Source organism: Eschrichtius robustus, chromosome 12, assembly GCF_028021215.1.
Source record: "Eschrichtius robustus isolate mEscRob2 chromosome 12, mEscRob2.pri, whole genome shotgun sequence".
NCBI classification, from domain to species: domain Eukaryota; kingdom Metazoa; phylum Chordata; class Mammalia; order Artiodactyla; family Eschrichtiidae; genus Eschrichtius; species Eschrichtius robustus.
Genome location: NC_090835.1, coordinates 4,055,687 through 4,076,489, shown reverse-complemented (window position 1 = coordinate 4,076,489; position 20,803 = coordinate 4,055,687). Strand labels below are relative to the sequence as shown.

General features: G+C 45.2%; 2 protein-coding genes across 5 annotated transcripts in view; both read right to left on the bottom strand.

The window, feature by feature from the left end:
• Positions 1–4,232, bottom strand: part of NR2C2 (nuclear receptor subfamily 2 group C member 2) — an 88,459-nt gene extending 84,227 nt beyond the window's left edge. For all 4 annotated transcript variants that reach the window (XR_011075696.1, XR_011075697.1, XM_068558266.1 and 1 more), the window contains exon 1: positions 3,893–4,232. The gene's annotated coding sequence lies outside the window, so the exon portion shown is untranslated. The remainder of the gene's footprint in view (positions 1–3,892) is intronic.
• Positions 4,233–15,117: 10,885 nt separating this feature from the next.
• Positions 15,118–20,803, bottom strand: part of FGD5 (FYVE, RhoGEF and PH domain containing 5) — a 115,483-nt gene continuing 109,797 nt past the window's right edge. Inside the window, exons 20-21 of the mRNA XM_068558152.1 lie at positions 17,672–17,826; positions 15,118–16,829 (exon numbers count right to left, since the gene is read on the bottom strand). Of these exons, the coding sequence (XP_068414253.1) occupies positions 16,793–16,829; positions 17,672–17,826 (192 nt within the window). The 3' untranslated portion in view covers positions 15,118–16,792. The remainder of the gene's footprint in view (positions 16,830–17,671; positions 17,827–20,803) is intronic.

Here is a 20,803-nt window from a genome sequence, read left to right as displayed (position 1 = left end):
GGCATATTCATGAAAACAAAACTTCAAGGTCACCGTAAATACAACTGTTGAAAGCAATAAATAAGTAATTTAATGGTATAAGATAATATACACATATATATAAATATATATATATATATATATAAATAAAAATATATATATATATATACTTAGCTTTTTCATTAAACTATCAGTTCTTTGGTTACCCTGAATTAGGTAGTTCAAGGAATCAAAAGTGTTGGATTGAACAAGTGATACCAAAAAATCCTTGAACAGGATAGAAAATAAACATCCAAAAATAAATAAATAAAAGGGTGACTGTTGTTTTAAAAATACCAGAACATTTTATTTGTAAAATCTGTATTACATAAGTCAACAAAAATTTTCTATTTACCACACTTTTAAGCAGAAGCTTGATATACACCTGGCAAGATGTGCTTTTAAACTTGGTAAGGCAATTACAAAGTGATTTTCAATAATTCCACTGCATGAATCAATTTATCTTTGGAAAGATAACTATTTTAAATTAATGGCTACAGAGGCTGAACTCCCAATTCTCTGCAAACCCATTAAGTCTTCTTCTCTGTTCTTTGATCCCCTGTGATAGAATAAGACCAGCATTTTTTATTTCAAGAAAATCACACTGGTGCTTTGATTCTTCAGTTAAAGTAAATGGCATGATTATATTTGGCTGTTTATTAATGAGCTCCATGCGAACTGATTAACTTTCATGTAATTTACCTTGTAATACAACTAATTATTAAATTATCTATTTCTTGTCTCAAAAAGACCCCCCATAAATCAACACATTAAGTGTGTAAAAAAGGATTTATCTGGGTTATCTTACCCATATTCAAGTCTGCAGGCAGTGCCCACATCTGTGAGGAACCACTTCCTGAATTCATCCAAATACCATAACAGATACTTATTTTATTGCTGGCACTGCTTCTGAATTGGTAACAAGCCCACATAAAAAGGCACCATCAAAAAAAAAAAAAAAGAAAAAAAAAAAGGCACCGTCAATGAGCAGCAACTTAGTTAGCAGTGATATCATAAATTATAAACAATTCATTCACTTAACAAGTAGTGCCAGGCACTCTGCTAAGTGCTGGAAATATAATGGTGCCCAAAATGATTCCTGCTCTCTTAAGGTAAGGGGAACAGGTATCAATCAATCACATTATGGAGTGTAACTATGAAATGAGACAAATGTTAAAAAGGAAAAGAACACAATGTAAAGTGAAAGAATCTGATCTAGACTGGCATTGGGCATCAGAGAGGGATTCCCTGAGGACGTGATGCTTAAGCTAACATGTGCAGGACTAAGGTGTATGGGGGGCGGGGGGCAGGGGGCAAATGAGGATTTCAGGCTGAGGGAACATCATCTGAAAGGGCCTGGGGTACAGGTAAGCCACACTTTCAAGGAAATTGAAGGCAGGGCAGTGTGTTTCGTGCACAGGGAGCTAGGAATACAGGGATAAGAAAATGATGTAAAGTCTTAGAAAGGTTTTAAAATAGGGAGCAGGCAAAGGACCTCTACCATTACATCCTGCTAGGGCTTTAACACTATAATGCTAGGGCTTTAACACTATAATGCCTGTAAGAGAATTTTGTAAATTGTAAAGCACACCACACTTTTGTTAATAGTATTAGTTACACTACTGTTTTCTAAATAAACTTTTGGTCTGGATGCCAAGTGACTAGCTGAAAGCAGAAGAGCCAAAACTAGTACCCCAGTATTCCAATGCAGTGTTTTGCCCCTACACCACACTGCCTAAAAATCTCATTGTTTGCATCACTTAACCAGTCCAATGTCTTTACCAGACAGCTAGTGCTTCATGACAACAATAACTCCAATTGTGAGCATTTACTATACGTCACTTTTCTAAGCTCCTTATTTACATTAAACTCATTTAATCCTCAATTCTAGAAAGAAGGTTCTATTTACTGTCCAGATGAGGACACTGAGCCTCAAAAAAGTTAAATAACTTACTCAAAGTCACAGGGCTCGTAAATATTGGCACTGTTAACCACAACACTACTTAGCTTCTGCCTACAACATTTTGTGTGTGTATGTGTATGTGTATGCAGATGTATTAGGGAAAGAGGGAGAGAACAGAACTCAGGTGTATGGAACTATATTCACATACTTGACACCCACTAATGTCTTAGTCAACTAGCGCCTGGGTAATACGGGGGCTCAGCAAATATTTGAGGAATTGAGGATGAACACGAGGGAATGACAAAAGATTTGAATCTGGAAGTAAAGTGATTTTCTGACGCTTTCCACCAAGTCATGTATTCAACAGCTATTCATTTCATGGCTATATTTTCCTTGACTCTCTCGTTGAATATTAGAGATTTATTCTCCACTACCTTTGTCATATTTCACAGACCTCAGCCTGGAGATAGAGGAGAATAATGGACGGGACAACGAACTAGTTCTCCAGCCTCACTCACACCAAACGCCTTCCCTCCTGGGGCTTTGCACTTGCTGTTTTCTCTCTCACGCTATTCCTTCCTTGGGTTCCTCCATTCAAACATCACGTCCTCACGGAGGCCTTCCCCGACCCTTCAATCGCAGTTGCGTCAGACCTTCAACACATCATCCAGTTTCACTTCACTTCCTTCACAGGATTTACCACTCTCCGAAATCACCTCTTTAATTGTCTATTCACCCTACCCCCAATTATAGGAGGGCAGGGGCCTGGTCTAGCTGGTTCTCTGGATGTATCCCCAGTGCCCCAGACTAAGCAAATACGTATGTAATCAACGAATGATAAGAGAACACTCCAGATTCCTCTCTGTTCTCTCAAGCCCTCAATACCCTTAGCCTTTCCACTCCGGGTGGCTCCACACTCCATTTTCAACAACAACACCATTTTTGCATTACTCTGAGGTTCGGAAAGTAGCCTGGACTCCATTTTCTGAGTTGAGCCCCTCAAACGATCTGAGAAGGAAGGTCCGGCCTGGCAAGAACGCCCATCCTCCCATTTCACAGTCGATGAAATTGAGCTTCAAGGGGAATATACGGGCAGGAGCCCTAAGGTGTCCAGATTCCAAAAAGCCCTTCCCACGAGCCAGCGCCCTGGGTTCAGGATGCTTCATCACCTTTATTACTATTGTTCCACAGCACTCATTCTGGACGCGTTCCACGCGGAGGACGCGCCCGGGCCGTAGCCGCGCGCCCCACGCTCACCCGGCCGCGCCCCCGCCCCGCCCCCGGCGCCCGGACCCCACGTCGCGCCCCGGCTTCTGCTCCCACCCCGCCAGGGCTCCCGCGACGCGCGGGGACCGCCCCCTGCCGACAGAACCAGTCAGCAAAGCCTCGGGGGGCGGCGCCCCGGGGGGGGTCCCCGGCCCTCCTATCTGGGCGCCAAGTGGCCCGCCCAGCTGTCGCTCGCAAGCTCGCGCCCCGCACCCGCCTTCCTCCCTTTCCTCCACCCTCCCCTTCAGGAAAAAACGGCGGTTGGGCCGCGGCGGTCGCCAACTGCGGGCGGGAAGCGGAGGGTAGAGAAACCGGGGAGCGAGGGAAGGAGGGACTGCAGGAAGGAGGAGGCGATAGAGGAGGAGGAGGGGAACCTGGCCCAGCAGGAGCCATCTCCGCCGAGAACAAAATGGCGGCGCTGGCGGAGGGCCAACTGTGAGGCGGGGCCGCGGCCGTCCCCTCCGCCCCCACCCTCGTAACGGCCGGGCCGGTCAGGGGTAGCCCGCTCGCTTCGCCGGCCGCGGGCGGGGAGGGGAGGGGAGCGGCCCGGCCCACTATGCAAAGCGGTTGGCGCCGGCGCCGCCGCCCCGTGGCAAAGGTAAAAGGGTCGGGTTCAGCCGCCGCCGCGGCGCCTCCATGTCCGCGCGCCAGGACCGCCCCCTCCGCCGCCGGCCCGAGCCCGCCCCGGCCTTTTTTCAATTTTACCTCAGGATTTGGCGCCAAAGCGACCTCGAAGCAGGTCCCGTGTCTGCGGCGGGCGGCCCCCGGCGCGGAGGGCAGGGCGCGGGGAGGCCGGCTTCCCGGCGTCGGCGGATGGCGGGAGCCCCGGGCCGCGGGCTCGCAGGTCAGCGGGCGAGAGACGAGACGCCAAGGTGGGAGCGGGGCGGCGCGGGCGGGCCCGGAGGCGCCGCCGGGGTCGCGAGGAAGGAGGGGTTTGTTATTGTTTTTGTCAGTGAAAGGTCAGAGTTCGTGACCCCGGTGCCGCCGCCGCCGCCGCCCGCGCGCTGGTAGGAGGAGGGCGAATGTTCTTCTTCCTCTTCCCAGAGCCAGCCTCGCCGTGGCCGCGGGGGGCGGGCGAGCACGCGATTGGCTGAGGCGCGCGCGCGCAACGGAACGCGGCGGTCGCGCTGCTCCATCCGGCCCCTTGGCGGCCCGGCCCGGGCGGCGGCGGCGGCGGCGGCAGGCGCAAGGCTCCTCGCAGTCCGCCGGGGTGTCTGCCCGGGCTGGGCCCGCGCCGCTGTAGGGCCACCGTGTAGGTTAAATGCTGAGGTCGTTGGGGTAAAGGGTTGGTTGGTCGTTTTCGAAGGCCAGGAACGCCGGGCACCGTTATTCGGGGGCCCGCGAGCTCCTCGAGGCCGGGTAGGGGCTATGTTCTCACTGTGACGTCCTCCACCCCGGCTCCCGCCGAGCTGAAACCTCTGTGTTGATTGAGGAAGCAATAACAGAGCGGAGAGCCTGTACGTCGGAAGCGGGTGGTTTGTTGGGTGGGTATTGAACTGTTTGTGCCCTGTTCGGTATAGATGGTCCGAGGAGGCACCAGCTTCTGAGAGTATCCGGTCAAGTGCATAAAGAGTATCGCGATTTGAGACGAGTAAACCATGCTTAAGTGTGTATTAAACTCTTTGCAGAATTGCTTCTCTTGAGCGTATGAATCTTGGGTTGTAGGTTTTCATTAGCTACTTCTCTCTTTTAAGTGGTTTTGACTTGCTTTGGAAGGTGTGGACCACTGTTTTATCAGGGATGCCCTAAAGTGCTTAGGCCAGACTCCTTGATCACCGTGCTTTCTCTGTAGGCCGAAGATCCTCTGCTAATTGATTTTTTTCCTGCACTTTTCATCTTTATTATGAATACTGACTCCAAGGTGGATCGTTTAACCTTTTTTCTTAAACAGTGGCCATTTGGGCTTTTATCAGTGTGACCCCAAATTTGAGTATTTTGTCCATAATCTTGTAAAATTTTTGATAGGAAATGCACCCATTTTCCTTTCTTGTTTTCACCTTGCAAGGAAGTAAGTGGAGAAAAAGAGTTAAATTTATAATGTCATGGTGAACCACAGACCCTGAAGCTGGAAGGGGTCTCAGAGATGATAATGGTCCCATCCTCTTCTGGCAGAAAGATTTTACAGGAGAGGCGGATGAGACCAGAGAGGTCAAATGATATGCCTAAGGGAACACAGTACTTGGATGGTAAATCCTTGTAAACATGGACTGCTTTGTAATTGTGTACTTTTTTTTCCCCCAAAATTGTTTTTAATGTTATATAATACTTCTAGATATAGCTTTAAAATACACACTTAAATGAGTTTTAAGGGTTTTTTTGGCAAACAAATTACAATTGTACTAGATTTTGAAATGAATACTAAAAATAGTTAATGTTTCTATGATGGCTTATAGTTTTCTTAATTTTCTCCATTTAATACTCAGCAATTCTGTGAACAAGGCACTGTTACTTCATTTTACTAAGGTGCAGGAACTGATACTCAGATAAGTGAAGCGACCTTCCCAGTGCTACAGGTGCAGAAAGTGAAGCCAGGGCTCTAATCTAGTCCTTTTCTCCTTGAGGTTTATGTTGTAAACCATGCTGCATCAGTTTGCTGTGTTTGTAGTAGTAGTCAGTAAAATTTCCAGTTAAAACAGGGGTCCTCAACCCCTGGGCCATGGACCAGTAGCGGTCCGTGGCCTGTTAGGAACCGGGCCGCAGAGCAGGAGGTGAGCGGTGGGTGAGCAAGCGAAGCTTCATCTGCCGCTCCCCATCGCTCGCGTTACCGCCTCAACCACCCCGCACCCCTCCTTCTGTAGAACAATTGTCTTCCATGAAACCGGTCCCCAGTGCCAAAAAGGTTGGGGACCACTGAGTTAAAAGGTTAGCTGTTCAATATTAAAAGTAATAGCAAAGTTCACAATCTTGATGGGCTTGAGCACTTTTCTTCCCCTGAAGGACAGAAGCACATGTACATACACAGATTGCGAACAATATCAGCAGGTAAAAGGCTTCTGCAAGCTGAGGGCACCACTGCCATAGTGCTATTTTTTGTTCCATTGTGGTTTTTGGTAGAAGCTTTTAGTGAGAACTCTTAAATGGCTTTGTAACACTTGATGGACTTTATAATCACAAAAATATACATGTTGTGTTATACTAGCTATACTTTATTTTTGACTGTTAATATGCTGTATCCACATTTGCATTAACAGTGCTTTTAACGTTTTATCAGCCTTTAAAATAAAGTGTTCTTAACTGTGGAGTGTACTTCAGAACTGCCAGGCTCCCCGTTGGGTCTGAAACTGTAAGCTTTGGGTGGGGCCTGGCATCAGCACTTCTACTGAGCATCACAGATCATTCTGATGCACACTACAGGCCCAAATCACTGATCTAATTCCAAAAATGTGTGGCAAAAAAAAAGGCAAAACTTTTTGTTTAACCTTTTAAAAGAATCTTTTTTAACTCCTTAACTGTGCCTGAAGATTACTCATTGACAGGGCCAGTGGCTCAGAGGGAATGATACATCCAGCAGTACCCAGCCCTTGTGTGTGCATCGCCTCAGCACCTACCTGTACTGAGCCCTGTATCGAAATGTGCCTTGTCCCGCTCGATCTCAGCCCTTAACACAGTACCTAGTACAGAAGTACAGAATGGGCATGAAGTGGGCATTTCCTTTTTTTTTTTTTTTTTTTTTCAGCCACACTGTGCAACATGTGGGATCTTAGTTCCCTGACCAGGGATCGAACCCGCACCCCCTGTGTTGGAAGGTGGAGTCTTAACCACTGGACCACCAGGGAAGTCCTGCAGTGGGCATTTATTGAATGAATGCTTTTCACAGCAACAGTGTATGGTAAACAGTGTTCATATCATCATCCCATTTTTACAGATGAACTCAGTGAAAACAAGGTTTTGGTGACTTCCTGGAGCTGAGATATGAGCCTGGGGCTTCCAGCTCCCTACACGGTGCTTGTGAATGAGATCCAGGTGTTCCCACCTCTGCCCTCTGTGGTCCTCTGGGCAGGTCTTTTTTCCCACAACACTTAAGCAGTCTGTTCTGCAATCATTAACTGAGAGCAGGAACTAGATCATGCGGTTTCATTTTGTACCTAACAGAGTAAATGTTTTTTGCCATCCAAGCTTATTTTGAATTTGCATTTAAATGATAAATGTTGAGTCAATGAAAATCAAGTTTTGACTAAACAATAGTTGTAGATGTGCTAAATTTTTAAAATTACCATTATCTAGTAGAGTTTTTTTTTTTACCTATAAGGGTATGTATGGCTTTTGTGATAGTGTAAATAATGGTTTTTTTTATTTTCATAGACTAGGAAGACAGTAATTACCTTCGTAAGTACTTATGTATATCTATGTCAATTTTTCTATAAAAGCTTATGCTTTATTACTATATACAGTAATCAATTTCTGAAACTTCTGTTTGTCATTTGTATAATTATGACATGTTTATAAAATAAACTTTTAAACCTCACGTAATTGTTCCTAGCCTTTTTTTCTTTTTTAAAAATCTGGTACCTGAATAGACGTAATCATTGAATACCAGATTGCACATTCCTTATACTTACACATTATCCTGTTTAATCTTCATAATAACCCTGTGAAGTAGATGGTATTATCATTTTTTTCTTTTTTACAACTGAAGAGGCAGAGGCCTTTAACAGAGGAAGAACAACTTTGCCAAAGTCACGTGGCTAGCAAGTGGTGGAACGTTTATTAATAGTTATTTCTGCTTATTTCTTCTCTTCTGTCCTTGCGGACTTCGAAAGGAAGAAAACCCTCTTCTACCCACCTCCGTGATTCTGTCACAGTCAAGCTCTGTCACAGTAGAAGGTTACTTGGGGAGGTCTCAACCTCTGTATCAATGGCCCTTGTTCTTCCCAGGAAGAGAGACCAACCCTGCAGTGGATGGATGGTTCTGGAACACAGGAACACTGTCAGAGTGAGTCCTGAGCCCCTCCAGAATGGCTTTTATTGAGAGTTATGACCATTTGGTTTCTGACCTGGGGCTTCCCATGCCTTAATAAGTTGTACTCGGCTCAAGTATCTTGGAAACATGATGGAAAATCAGATTATCTTCTCAGAAAAATGCACCTGCCCTTAGTCCCGTTTTAGAATAGGCTCAGGAGGATGTCTTGTTTTTAAATGTCGTCTAATTGGGACTCTCAATCTTTAGGCCTGGAGTTCTTTACTAACCCAGCACCATCTCAAGAGCTAACCCACTTGGGACTACCAGCCTTTCACTGATGAAGTCTAGAAGTTAAATAGTAGCATTCCTTGAGGTTCTTAAATTATTTCCACCCCACAGCCTGTTCACTGCAGGCCAGGGAATGCACCTGGAAGCAGAGGTTCCTTGGAAAAGCCTCTCCCTTAAGTGCTTTGCTTTGGATCCTGCCCTTTCCCTTGGGGAGAGATGGGATGCTGCCTGAGGCTTCTGGCTTTCAGGAGGCTCTGGGTACAGTTAAGACTGAGGGTCTAAACAACAAATCCCCTTGATTTTACCCTCAGGTTTGGCCCCTCCTCCACTGGTCCCTAGTTTAGGTCTTATCTCCATCTCGCTGCCGCTGCTGCGTAGTTTCCTAGCCTTCCTAACCAGTCTAACTAGCTGCCTTCCTCTTTCATTCATTCATCTTTCCTTGCTCCCTTTGTGCTGCTGCTGAAACAGAGCCTCTCCTAGCCCTCTTCTATCTATGAAGGTCTTTAATGGTTCTGCATTGCTGAGGGCTGAAGTAAAAACTCAGATGCCTCATGTGGGGCCTTGGGGGAGGGTGCAGGAGTCTGGCAGACAATCTAAGGGAGGTTAAGAAATTGATACAAACACAATTAGTATGTTAAATGGTGGTAGTGACACCTGGAGAGCTCAGTGCCCACTTAAAGGGGTAGAGCCCCTCATCAGCTCCTGGAATGTGGTCCAGAGATGACGCATCTCAGATTTCTCAAGAGAAACCAGAAATCTAGATTTGTAAATGTAAACATTTCTTAACTTTAAAATGTTGGCAATTTGCAAATGGTTTTTAAACTGTGCAGGGCAAGCAGCATCTCTTAAGCATGGTTCTGGGCCTCAGAACCAGTTTAGGACCTTGGACTAATCAGATAAAATCCAAACTCCTCCGGGCAAATGAAAGTCCTTCATAATGGGTCTTTTCAGCCACCTTCAGATTAGAGCATCATTCAGTGGTAGTCTCCCAACAAAAAAACTGTTGAACTCAGAATTTTGATTCCTTCTATTGAGCACACATTTTCATCTCAAGGAGAGGGAACTTGGCAGGCAGGAAACAGGAGCGCCCCCGTTTAGAGGTTGAATCCAGGGACTTCCCTGGTGGCACAGTGGTTAAGAATTCGCCTGCCAGTGCAGGGGACACGGGTTCGATCCCTGCTCCAGGAAGATCCCACATGCCGCGGAACAACTAAGCCTGTGTGCCACAACTACTGAGCCTGCGCTCTAGAGCCCACGAGCCACAACTACTGAGCCCGTGTGCCATAACTACTGAAGCCCACGCGCCTAGAGCCAGTGCACCGCAATGCAGGGTAGCCCCCACTCACTGCCAACTAGAGGAAGCCCGCGCACAGCAACAAAGACCCAGTGCAGCCAAGAATAAAATAAATAAATAAAACTAAAAAAAAAAAAGTTGAATCCAAAGTGTGTGTGTGTTTCCTGTCTCCTTCCAGGGCAGTCACTTGTCTATAGGGTGGGGTCAGGGGATGAGGGTCTCATGACTCCTTACAGAGACTCCACTGGTGCTCCTGTTGAGTCCCACCATGGCCTTCCCAGATACGATGCCTCCGGCTTCCAAGCCTTTCCGGAGGCAGGGGATGATATGTCTCACTGGCGTCTCTCCCAGGGGGCACTACGGTGTTAGCTTTCTCCTCTGCCAAGTTAGCTGCCACTGTCCACGCATGTTATATCTTCCAAAAATGAGCTGACCATTTCCATACCCTATGCCTCTTGGATTTTCTTTGTCCTTTAGGTTATATCTTTTTATTCATTTGCTGTTCTTTTAGTAGGTTTTGGAAGGAGCCAAGAAATGCATGTTTCCCGATTATCTAGGTGTTTCTTGAGGCTCCAAGTATCAACATGAAATTTGACTTGTTCACAGACGTTTCAGAAATGACTTAGGTAAATCAGCATTTCTCTGTATTAGGAAAGTCATTGTTTATGAGTGTATCAGAGTTTCAATAAGCAAAGTCTGTCTTTTCACCCCAGGATGTAAAGTCAGTTTCCAGAATAACTGAAAGAATTTGGGTAGCTTTTCCATGAATTTTATGTTTTCCTCTTTGTAATATTTTGAAGCATTCAAAAAATAAAACTGGAAGTGTCATTACATTTTAATATGTGTCTTTAATTCTTCTGTTTTGGCTCATTATGTGTCTGACTGCAACTTTGTGCTCTTTATTTTTTTTTCCTTACCTGATACTCTTAGGCTAGTGGTTTAAAATTTTTTTGACCATGATCTATAAGCATAAATACATTTTTATCAACAAGCAGCATATCACATATAGTATATACATACACGTATGATTGAAACAAAAATGTCATGAAATGGTCCTTAAGGATGATGGAATATTTTGCTGCCTTCTACTCTGCTCTTTGGTGTGGGGGGCAGGGGTCGGGTCCTGGTTGTGACCCATTACATTGATTTCATAACTCACTTGGAACTTGGGGGATACTGTCCAGTTTGAAAAACAAGAACAAAAAAAACTCATTTATGGTGGTGCTTTCTTCCTTTTTTGTCTTGTGCTTTCTTGATACAGATTTTCTCTTGTCCAAGCCTCTCTCTTGCTCTATACACTGGCTCTAGTTTAACGGCACCCTTGAAAGATGATCAAAGTAGAAAAGAGGCCCGTCATCATTCTGCTCTGTCAACACAGAATGCCCTTCCCTGTTAAGACATCGTCAATTATCTGTGCACCGAAGAGACCCAGACCATGTAGAGAACTTGTCTGCGAAATCACTCCACGATCACCAGGACATTGTGAGGGTGGCCACGGGGCCTTAAGCTTCTCCAGAGAGAGTTCTGGTGGAAGGGGATGTTGTGATGCTGGGCACTGCCTCTGTAGTCCGGCGTCTGGCTCGGTTAGGCTGGTTTCCCCTCAGATGTTCACTACCTTAGTCGTGTATTCCTCCTGATAACGTTTGGCACAGTGTGGAATTCTAAAAGGGGCCTTGCAGTCCTGTCTGACGATACTAGTGACAGCCCTTGTGCCTAAAACATCATTTCAGACACTCTCGGGTCTCATTTTCTTCAGCTCAGGATCTGACTATACACTGCAGATAGACCCTGTACACTGGTACCACAGACTCCAAGCCTGGCCACAAGCTGAGGTCACTGCCCACGGACTAAGTTAAGTTTTTACTCTGAAAACCTTCCCAGACCCTCCCAACCCTGGATCCCCAACTTGCCTGTCCACAGTTTCCTGAGGGCACTTGCAGACCTAGAGAGGGGCACCCCAGAGGATACGGGTGGGCCACGGGAAGAGCCTGAAGCCACCCACACATGCACAGTGGGGCAGCCGTCTCAGGCCACAGAACCTATACAGCTGTCCCCAGGGCCAGCTCTCCCTCTGCTGTTCCCCACTGCACCCCAATGGGGGGCAGCCTTGGTAAAGTGGCCCAGGTTCTGGCTGCAGCAAGTTGTACATTTGTGGTCTGTCACCCCGACACACTGCTCTGGCTTCACATGACCAACACACCCCGGGCTGTGCATTGCTTGCACTGGCTTGATTTCACTTCTGGAAATAGCCCCCTTCTCTTGGGGGTGCAACCCCCCCAGGACACAGAAGTGTTCTGTGAACACGTGCTCTCTTCCCCTTGGAACTGGTGTGGCAAGGGTATGATGGCTTCCTTCCCAAAATAAGACTTCTTGTCCATTCTTATAGGACACGTGTTAACTATAACCTTCAGGCTTGTCTTTTCACCACAGGATGTAAATTCATAAAGGGTTTGAGAATAGCAAGTAATTGATCAATTTTTAGGTTATTATTTATAAATCCATCATAGGAATTCTAAGCTATTCCATTATGTAAGTGAGAGAAATGTGCTGAATCCCCAAGGTTACTTACCTTAAAAATCCCTCATATTTGAGTGTGCATCCTAACATGTCAATTATTGAATAACACTAGAAATGTGAAATGTTAAATTATTTTTAAAGCATGTGTACTTTGGGTTTTAAATATCCAGATCCCCATTTTAAGTTGAGGTAAATCTTGTGCATATGATTGCAGAAAAACAGAACTGTATTCATTGTTGCAATTAGTATATTGAAATAACACTGGATTATGTACATGGATGGTACCTTACATGACAACATCTAAGGATTCTGCTTGGAGAAAAAAATGCACAATTTTTCTCTGACTCAACACTGTGTTTGTTATAACATTGGAGAAAAGGTCCTACTGATTGCTCCTGGGCAGTTAGAGATTTCTGTTGATTTTAGGAGGGACTTCATGTTGCAAGTGTCAGAAAATTGCCCTGAGTATCAGCTCACACACATTCGAGGGAGGCACCACAGGGGAGCAGTTACAAGCATGGGCTTGCCAGTTGTGAGTGTGTGACCCCGGGCAAGTGACCTAACATTTCTAGTCCCCAGTTTCCTCATCTGCAAAATGGGGATAATAATAATCAGAAAAACAACTCACCTCAACAGGTCCTTGGGAGAATTAAATGGAGGAGCGGGGTTAAGGTGCTTAGAGCCCTTTGTGCCGAGATGTTTGCTATCATTTGTTGTTAATCACACAAAGGTCTTCTACGAGCCCATGAGAGGTCAGTGCTGTTTGGCTGCTGATTTAATAATTGTGTTTGATTAGGGGCTTAAAATACCAATAACATCAAACCAGCCTCCCCAATGCCACTTACAGTAATATTCAGCAAATATATATATATAATAGATGCCCCAACGATGGCTGTGTAAGTTACTCTATCACAGAACATCCCCCAAATCCATGGCAAGGCACAGCCCGTGCACTACACTAATCCAAACCATAGTCTTCTTTCCAGAAGATGTGGTCCAGAGAGTGGCCACTGTGGGTGAATCCCCAGCAGCTGCCTCCGCCAGCTCCCTCTCCCCCAGCTGACTGGTCTCTGCCAGTCATAGTGGTGCCCTTTGCAGTGACTGCTCAGGAAGTGTGGTCCTGGAGCCGTGTGGAGGGTCTGCTGGGTGCTTCTAAGAAGAAGCTACAGGGAGCTGAGCCCCCTCCTTGGGGGCTGTGAATAGGCCAGCGGTAGCTCCCATTACTGGGAGCGGTCACCGGTCAGCCTCTTGGGAACCAGCCCTGGAATCAAGCTGACAATGGACGACAGGTCAGTAACCCAAAGAGCTTGGAGCTTGGGGGATACTGTCCAGCCCTGAACCTGCCCTGCTTCCCCACTTCTTGTTGAGCTGATTTCCTAACTGTCTAAACCAGTGTGAGGTTGGTTTTCCTTTACTTGCTATTGGAAACAGACATCTTAGTGTGGATACATTTGTCCTCTTGACTGACAGTTAATACATGGAAGCACAGAAGTTTCCCTGCTCACAGCAGCTGCATATCACAGGCTGAATCCGTGAAGGGAAGAATATTCCAGCATGTGGCTGACTTTGCCCCACAGCAGAAAGAAACTCGGGGGCTTCCCTGGTGGCGCAGTGGTTAAGAATCCGCCTGCCAATGCAGGGGACACGGATTCGAGCCCTGGTCCGGGAAGATCCCACATGCCACGGAACATCTAAGCCCGTGCGCCACAACTACTGAGCCCTAGTGCCACAACTACTGACCCACGCGCCTAGAGCCTGTGCTCTCCAACAAGAGAAGCCACCCAATGAGAAGCCCGCGCACTGCAACGAAGAGTAGCCCCCGCTTGCCGCAACTAGAGGAAAGCCCGCGCACGGCAGCAAAGACGCGACGCAGCCAAAAATAAATTAAAAAAAAAGAAAAAAAAGAAACTCGGGTTCCATCTGCTCCCACCACTCCCAGCCCAGGCGGCCTCAGTCCCCACATAGGGCCTCAGTGTTCAGCGATGCCATTTACACTGTCAATCAAACGAGAGGCTGGACTAGATGGGAAAAGGACTCTGACCTGCTTCTGGGGCTGCAGCAGGGCCGTTGGGGTCGGTGCACACCAGCACACCACCTGGGCATCAGCCCCTCACGCCTCACCTGCCCAGGCTGCATCCAAAGCAGAACGAGTGGTCAGGGAATCTGTCAGCCTCAGCAGAACAACTCAGAGTGTATTTCTGACATGTATTAATAGAAGACTTATTAGGACCCAGGAACTCAATCAGTGTCCCGGGACACTACGATGTTCCAGTGTGCTCTGCGTTAGTGACAACGAACAGAGTTCTTCCTGCTTATGAGGACCAGTCCAGACTGGAGAGACACATCCAGTCTCAGGAAAGCTGTGAAACCACCAGAGTGTAAAGTAAGTGCTACCTGCTTTCCGGTGTCACAGCCTTCGGTCCACTTCTACAAATGCCCGGTGTGCGCTGTGTCCCCTGATCTCTTTGGGAAGCTGGAAGGGTCTCCGGGTGACAGGTGAAGGCACCGGGCCTCAGGGCTCCTGGAGTGTGTTCTGGTTTCTAAGCCACAGCACAGCTTCCTCTCTAGAAACACAGCCTCTGCTGGGGATGTGCCCAGGGGCTGTCCTGTGCCTGGGGAGCAGGGGGGCAAAGCAGGTATCGTGGGGCCTTGGGCAGCCACTCCTCCAGCCTCTGGGCCCGAGTTACTCTGGGCTCACCCAGTGGACAGACGGTGACATGAACATGTAAGACGAGCTGGACAGAGAGAAGGGCAGGGGAGGGACAATGAGCCAAATCAACCAGTAGAAATCGGCTGAAATGCGTCCACACAGAACCATGGGGAGGACAGGTGAAAACAAGGCCCAGGTAACCAGGCAGGTCCTCGCCCAGTCACACACGAGCTGTGGAGGACCTTTGTGGCTACTTCCTTTGACAAAACCCAACCAGTATGTTTTAGCTACAACCCAGGTGTTTTTATTAGGGTAAATATTCACTGAGAATAAAAGCCCTATCACATCTTCTTTACAGAGTATCAGAAGTAGGATGTTATACAGTGAAAGAGGCCTTCCAGATGACTTCCAGACGTAATTCTACCCGGAGCTCAGAAACTGACAACGGGCAGTGGCACGGGCAGGTTGGAGAAGCGCCCACTTCCTTGTGCTGAAGTCTTGCTGTGCTTTCTAAAGGCTCAAAGGGTCTAGAAGGCCCATTTCAATATGTCTGACGATGAAAATGAAAGTCCTCAAAAATTAATAAGAAGGCCTCTCTAATCACTTAGTTTGAATCATTAATTAAATGTTTAACCAAACATTTTAAAAGAACTGCAAACTAGAAAAAAAAAATTCCCCTAAAAATATTTAATGTAAATAACTCCTGGAGATGGTGCTTTTTACAAAATGTTTGTCAGGCAAATGCCTTTTTTAGGGGACAGGGCAGCAGGAAGATGGGGACAGGACATCAGAAAATGTGATGATTGTTTTTTATTTCGATGAGAGTAACAAGGAGTCCCCCCACCACTCTGCTTTATGTAAAAACACGTCCAGCATCGTGAGCAGCAGTCATCAGCGGGGAGGTGACTGAGCCCCAGGCGCCCAGAGAGGATCTTCAAGCCACTATTTCTGTGCTCCCTCACTGTGTCCAGAGCCACTGGCCAAGACCACGAATTCACTTTCTGATTGCATCTTGTTTTCTCTCCTTTTATCTCTTTCAAGGCTTCAGGAATACAGCAGAAGGATCACCGTGTCGAAAACAAGAATAGTTCTCACAAGCATAACGACATCAGCTTGTGCAGGGTAAACTCAGGAAGGCACACAATAAATTAAAGCAGACCCCTGTCTCTTCGGAGGGTCTGCAGTGACCTCCGGGGGCAGGGGCCGGATCTGCCAGCAGCGGAGTTTCCCGCACTACTCTGGTGTTGGGACCGCCGTGGGGAGGACGGAGTACCTCCTTTCGGAAGCCCTGTCGGTCTGCCGGTCGGTGGGCACTTGGAGGAGAGAGTCCTCCCCTTGTGCTCCAGTGCCACGTGGCCCTGCACCCTCCGTGGTAAGGGAGACCCTCCTGGTGTCGCCTCCTTGCGCCACAGCCAGTACTGGTGGCAAATTAGTCCACAGGACTCCATCTACCATTTACTTAAGTAAATCCCTTGGAAAAAATAAAACTGGAGGTTGTTGCTCAGTAAAACAATAAAGTGCTTTTGATGAGAGTAGCTGTCATTCGCTGGTTGTTTCTCATTTCACCTGAGGCACCGACATCAACAACGTGAAAGGTCATCATGTTTACCAGGAGTAAAAATTGTAAAAGCTTGTTTCTACTAAAAAGCTTGCATTTCTAAAATGTACTTCTCTATTGGTTTCCACATCTTCATGTTACTAAATTTTAACTCACTACTGGAAAAGGAAATAGTTTATGCCTGGGGAGGGGGTGGAAAACACGAAGACAGAAAAGGTCCATAAATATCCCTTAAGGGTTCCACTTGTGAAGGTGTGAGAGAGGGGTTACAGCAAACAAGGTCAGGCCCCATGCTGAATCGAGATGTGTGTCCGGATGAGTGGAGACACAGATTGGCTTCTGGAAGGGTCCACGCATCAACCTAAGAGTGTACTCTGAGTCCACGTGCTTGATAACTGCTATAACACACTTGCATCTTCCATGGCTTCGATCCACCTGCAACGCAGAAGAGAGGGGACACTTGGTGTTGAGGCTCTGCCTGGAACTCTGGTCACGGAACCCGTGAACGATGAGACTACGTTATTATTAGCCTGAAGTCAGCAACCGTGTCCTACTATATTTGTTTCCCTAGCATTTAGCAAAACGCCTAGAGTACAGTGCAAGGGTTGCTGAATCAATGCACACCTGTATGAATGAGTCATAATACAGGCAGACCTCGTTTTATTGTGCTTTGCTTTACTGTGCTCGGAGATACTGCATTTTCTATAAATTGAAGGTTTGTGGAAACCCTATGTCCAGCAAGTCTAGCAGCACCATTTTTCCAACAGTATTTGCTCAGTTTGTGTCTCTGTATCATATTTTGGCAGTTCTCACAATATTCCAAACTTTTCCATTGTTACTGTATTTGTTATGGTGATCTGTGACCAGTGATCTTTGATGTTACTATTACAAAAACATCATGACTTGTTGAAGGCTCGGATGATGGTTAGCATTTTTTAGCAGTAAAGTTTTTTCAAATTAAGGTATGTACATTTTTTTAGACGTAATGCTATTGCAGAGGTAGTAGACTACAGTATAAACATAACTTTTTATGCACTGGCCAACCAAAAAGTTTGTGACTCGCTTTGCTTCAACATTTGCTTTATTGCGGTGGTCTGGAACCGAGCCCGCAATATGTCCGAGGTCTGCCTGTGAATTTAAATCTGCTGTTCTGCTGTGGCCCGAGGGGACTTGAAAGGACAGGATGGATGGAGAAGAACAGAAGCCAAAGCCCAGGGTGACAGCTCGTTCCCTTCTGAGAGAGAGGCAAGGAGACGCACGACTAGTTATTTTGGTACCTCTGAGCCGAATTGGTATCCTCTGCTTTGAAGCTATAAAATAGGGTTTTCTTGTGGTAAAGGTGAAAAATAGGTCCTACTTCGCTGCTGCCCTCCTCCTTTTCTGGCGCAATGGTGAAACCTAGGAGGGGCATGCTCTCCAAGGCCACTGTGTCCTGCAGAGAGGCAGAGGGAAAACTGATGTTAAACACGGCAAGACACCCAGTCAGCAGCTTAGCAATCACCGATGCTTCCCATGTAACATGCATGACGAGCCCCTCTGTGTGGGGCATCTCTGGCAACGGTGCAATTATCACACACATACTCTTCACTCCCACTTCCCCGCCAGCACCAGTCACGAGGAGGAAAAGAAACTTAACATTTTGTGACAGCATTTAGGGTCCAGGCACTTTCACTTTCACATTATCTTGTTTAATCTTCGTAACAATCATAGAAGGTGTCACCCCCATTCTAAGAAGAAACTGAGGCTCAAAGAAGGTAAATAACTCCCCAAGGTCACACAGCGAGTTAAGGGGCAGAGCCAGTGTTTGGACTCGTGACCACTTTCTAAAACCCCACATTCTTTCCACTGACTCGATTTATCAGTGACTCAGATTTCTAGTGTTACCCTTGTTAACGTATTCTGTACTCATCCCCCAGGCCCTCTTTCACAGTGCTTCAATATGGAGCACTCAGGGTGTTCGTGCTATAGAGCTGCTAACAATTCGGTGAGATGTACCCAGAGAACACAGATGGATCTTAAAATCACAGTGCTTAGTGGAAAAAGAAAGAGCTTTTTATATATAGATAAAGATAGTTTTATACACACATATTTATGTAAAAATACATGTTCATAAAGAATACAGCTTTATAAAATCACACATAAACAAAGATATATAATTAGTTAAGCACATTAGAATGATTGTGGGAGGAGGAGGAGGGGGAGTAGAGTTTGTGTCTAAAAGGGAATCAATTTTCAAAGACTGCCCCTGAGCCAGGATGACACGTAAATTTGTGAAGCGTTCCATATTTTTATTATACAGCAGAAACTAACACACCATTGTAAAGCAATTATACTCCAATAAAGATGTTTTAAAAAAAAAAAGACTGCTAGATCAGAAAAAACTTTTGACAAAATTCAACATCCATTCACGATAAAAACTCATAGCAAACTAGGAATAGAAGGGAACTTCCTTAATCTCACAAAGGGCATCTATAAAATACCTACCAGTAACATCATACTTAAGAGCGAAATAGTGAATGCTTTTCCCTTAAGATTGAGACAAAGCAAGAGGACGCTCACCCTTACCAATTAAATTCAAAATTGTACTGAAACCTCTAAAAAGAACAAAGTTGGAGGACTTACACGACCTGACTTACGGCTTACTATATAAAGTTATAGTAATAAGACAGACAGTATGGTATTGGCATAAGGTTTGGTAAATATCAATAAAACAGAATAGGGAGCCCAGAAATAGACCCACACTTAGTCATTTAATATTTACTAAAGACACCAAAATAATCCAATAAGGAAAGGAAAGTCTTTTCAACAAATGGTGCTGGAACAACTGGATATCCATAGGGGAAAAAATGAGCCTTGACCCCTATCTCACACCATACACAAAAATTAATTTGAGATAGACCTAAATGTAAAAGCTAAAACAGTAAAGTTTTCAAAAGAAAATATGGGGAAAATAACTTTGTGACTTACAGTAGTCGGAAGTTTCTTAGGACATGAAAGCAATAGCCAAAAAAGAAAACATTAATTGACCTCATTAAAGTTATAAACTTCTGTTCACCAAAAGATTGATTGATTCATTCATTCATTTAAAAAAATGAACAGACAAGCCACAGACTGGGAAAGAATATTCACAAAACATTTATCTGATAAAAGACTGGTAGCCAAGGTACAGAAAGAATTTCTGTAACTCAATAACAAACAATCTACTCTAAAAAATGGGCAAGAGATCTGAACAGACACTTCTCGAAGAGAAATATATATATAGCCAACAGACACATGAAAAATATCATTAGTCACTAGGGAAACCTAAATTAAAACCACATTAAGATACTACTACACCCTCACCAGAATGGCTAAATTAAAGACTGACAATACCAAGTGCCGACAAACACGTGGAACAACCAGAACTCCCAAATTTACCTACACTGTTGCAGGGACTGTTAAACGCTACACCATTCTGGAAAAATGTCTGCTAGTTCCTTAAAAGCCAAATATATACCCTTCTGTGATCCAGAAATTCCAATCCTAGGTATTCACCCAAGGTGAAATAAAAACCTATTTTCACACAAAAACCTGTATGCAAAAGTCTAAATTGGCTTTATTCATAACCGCCTCAAATTGGAAACAACTCAAATGTCCTTCAACTGGTGAATGGACCAAACAAACTGGTATATTCACAAAATGGACTACTACTCAGTCATAAAAGAAATGACCTACTACTGAATGCAACAACATGAATGCATCTCAAAAACATGCTGAGTGGAAGAAGTCACACATGATTCCATTTGTATGAAGATCTAAAAGAGATAACTAATGTACGGTAGGAAAAAAATCAAAACAGTGTGTTGCCTCTGGGGATAGGGGTGAGGTGGGGATTTACAGGGGTATTCATTAGTCAAAACTCAACAGATAGTATCCTTAAGATTTGTGTACTTCATTATATATAAATTGTACCTCAAAAGAAAAAAGATACAGAAATATTGAACTCTTAGGGGGAAGTATACTTGAAAAGCATCAAAAAGTAAGATGGATGAGAGATGAATAGATAGATATTTGTTCAAGGAAGTATAATAAAATGTTAATTGTATAATCTAGTTGATGGTTATAAGACAGTTCACTGTAAAATTCCTTCAACATTTCTTTATGTTTGAAATTTTTTAAACATAATAATAATAAATATATTAACTAAATAATAAAATATTGGAAAACATTTAAAAGATTCCTATATATTTCTGACAGTCACTCTCTCCCAGGACTGTTACTGAGAGCAAGTTACATCTGCTTTGCGTTACCTCAGGGTACATGACGGGGTTCATGGTAGTGTAGACAGTGAAAACTGGCTATCCATTTTATCAAATCTTTTTCTTTGATGGAATTTGAAAGCTTGGTCCTGTCACTGGCTTAGGCTTATT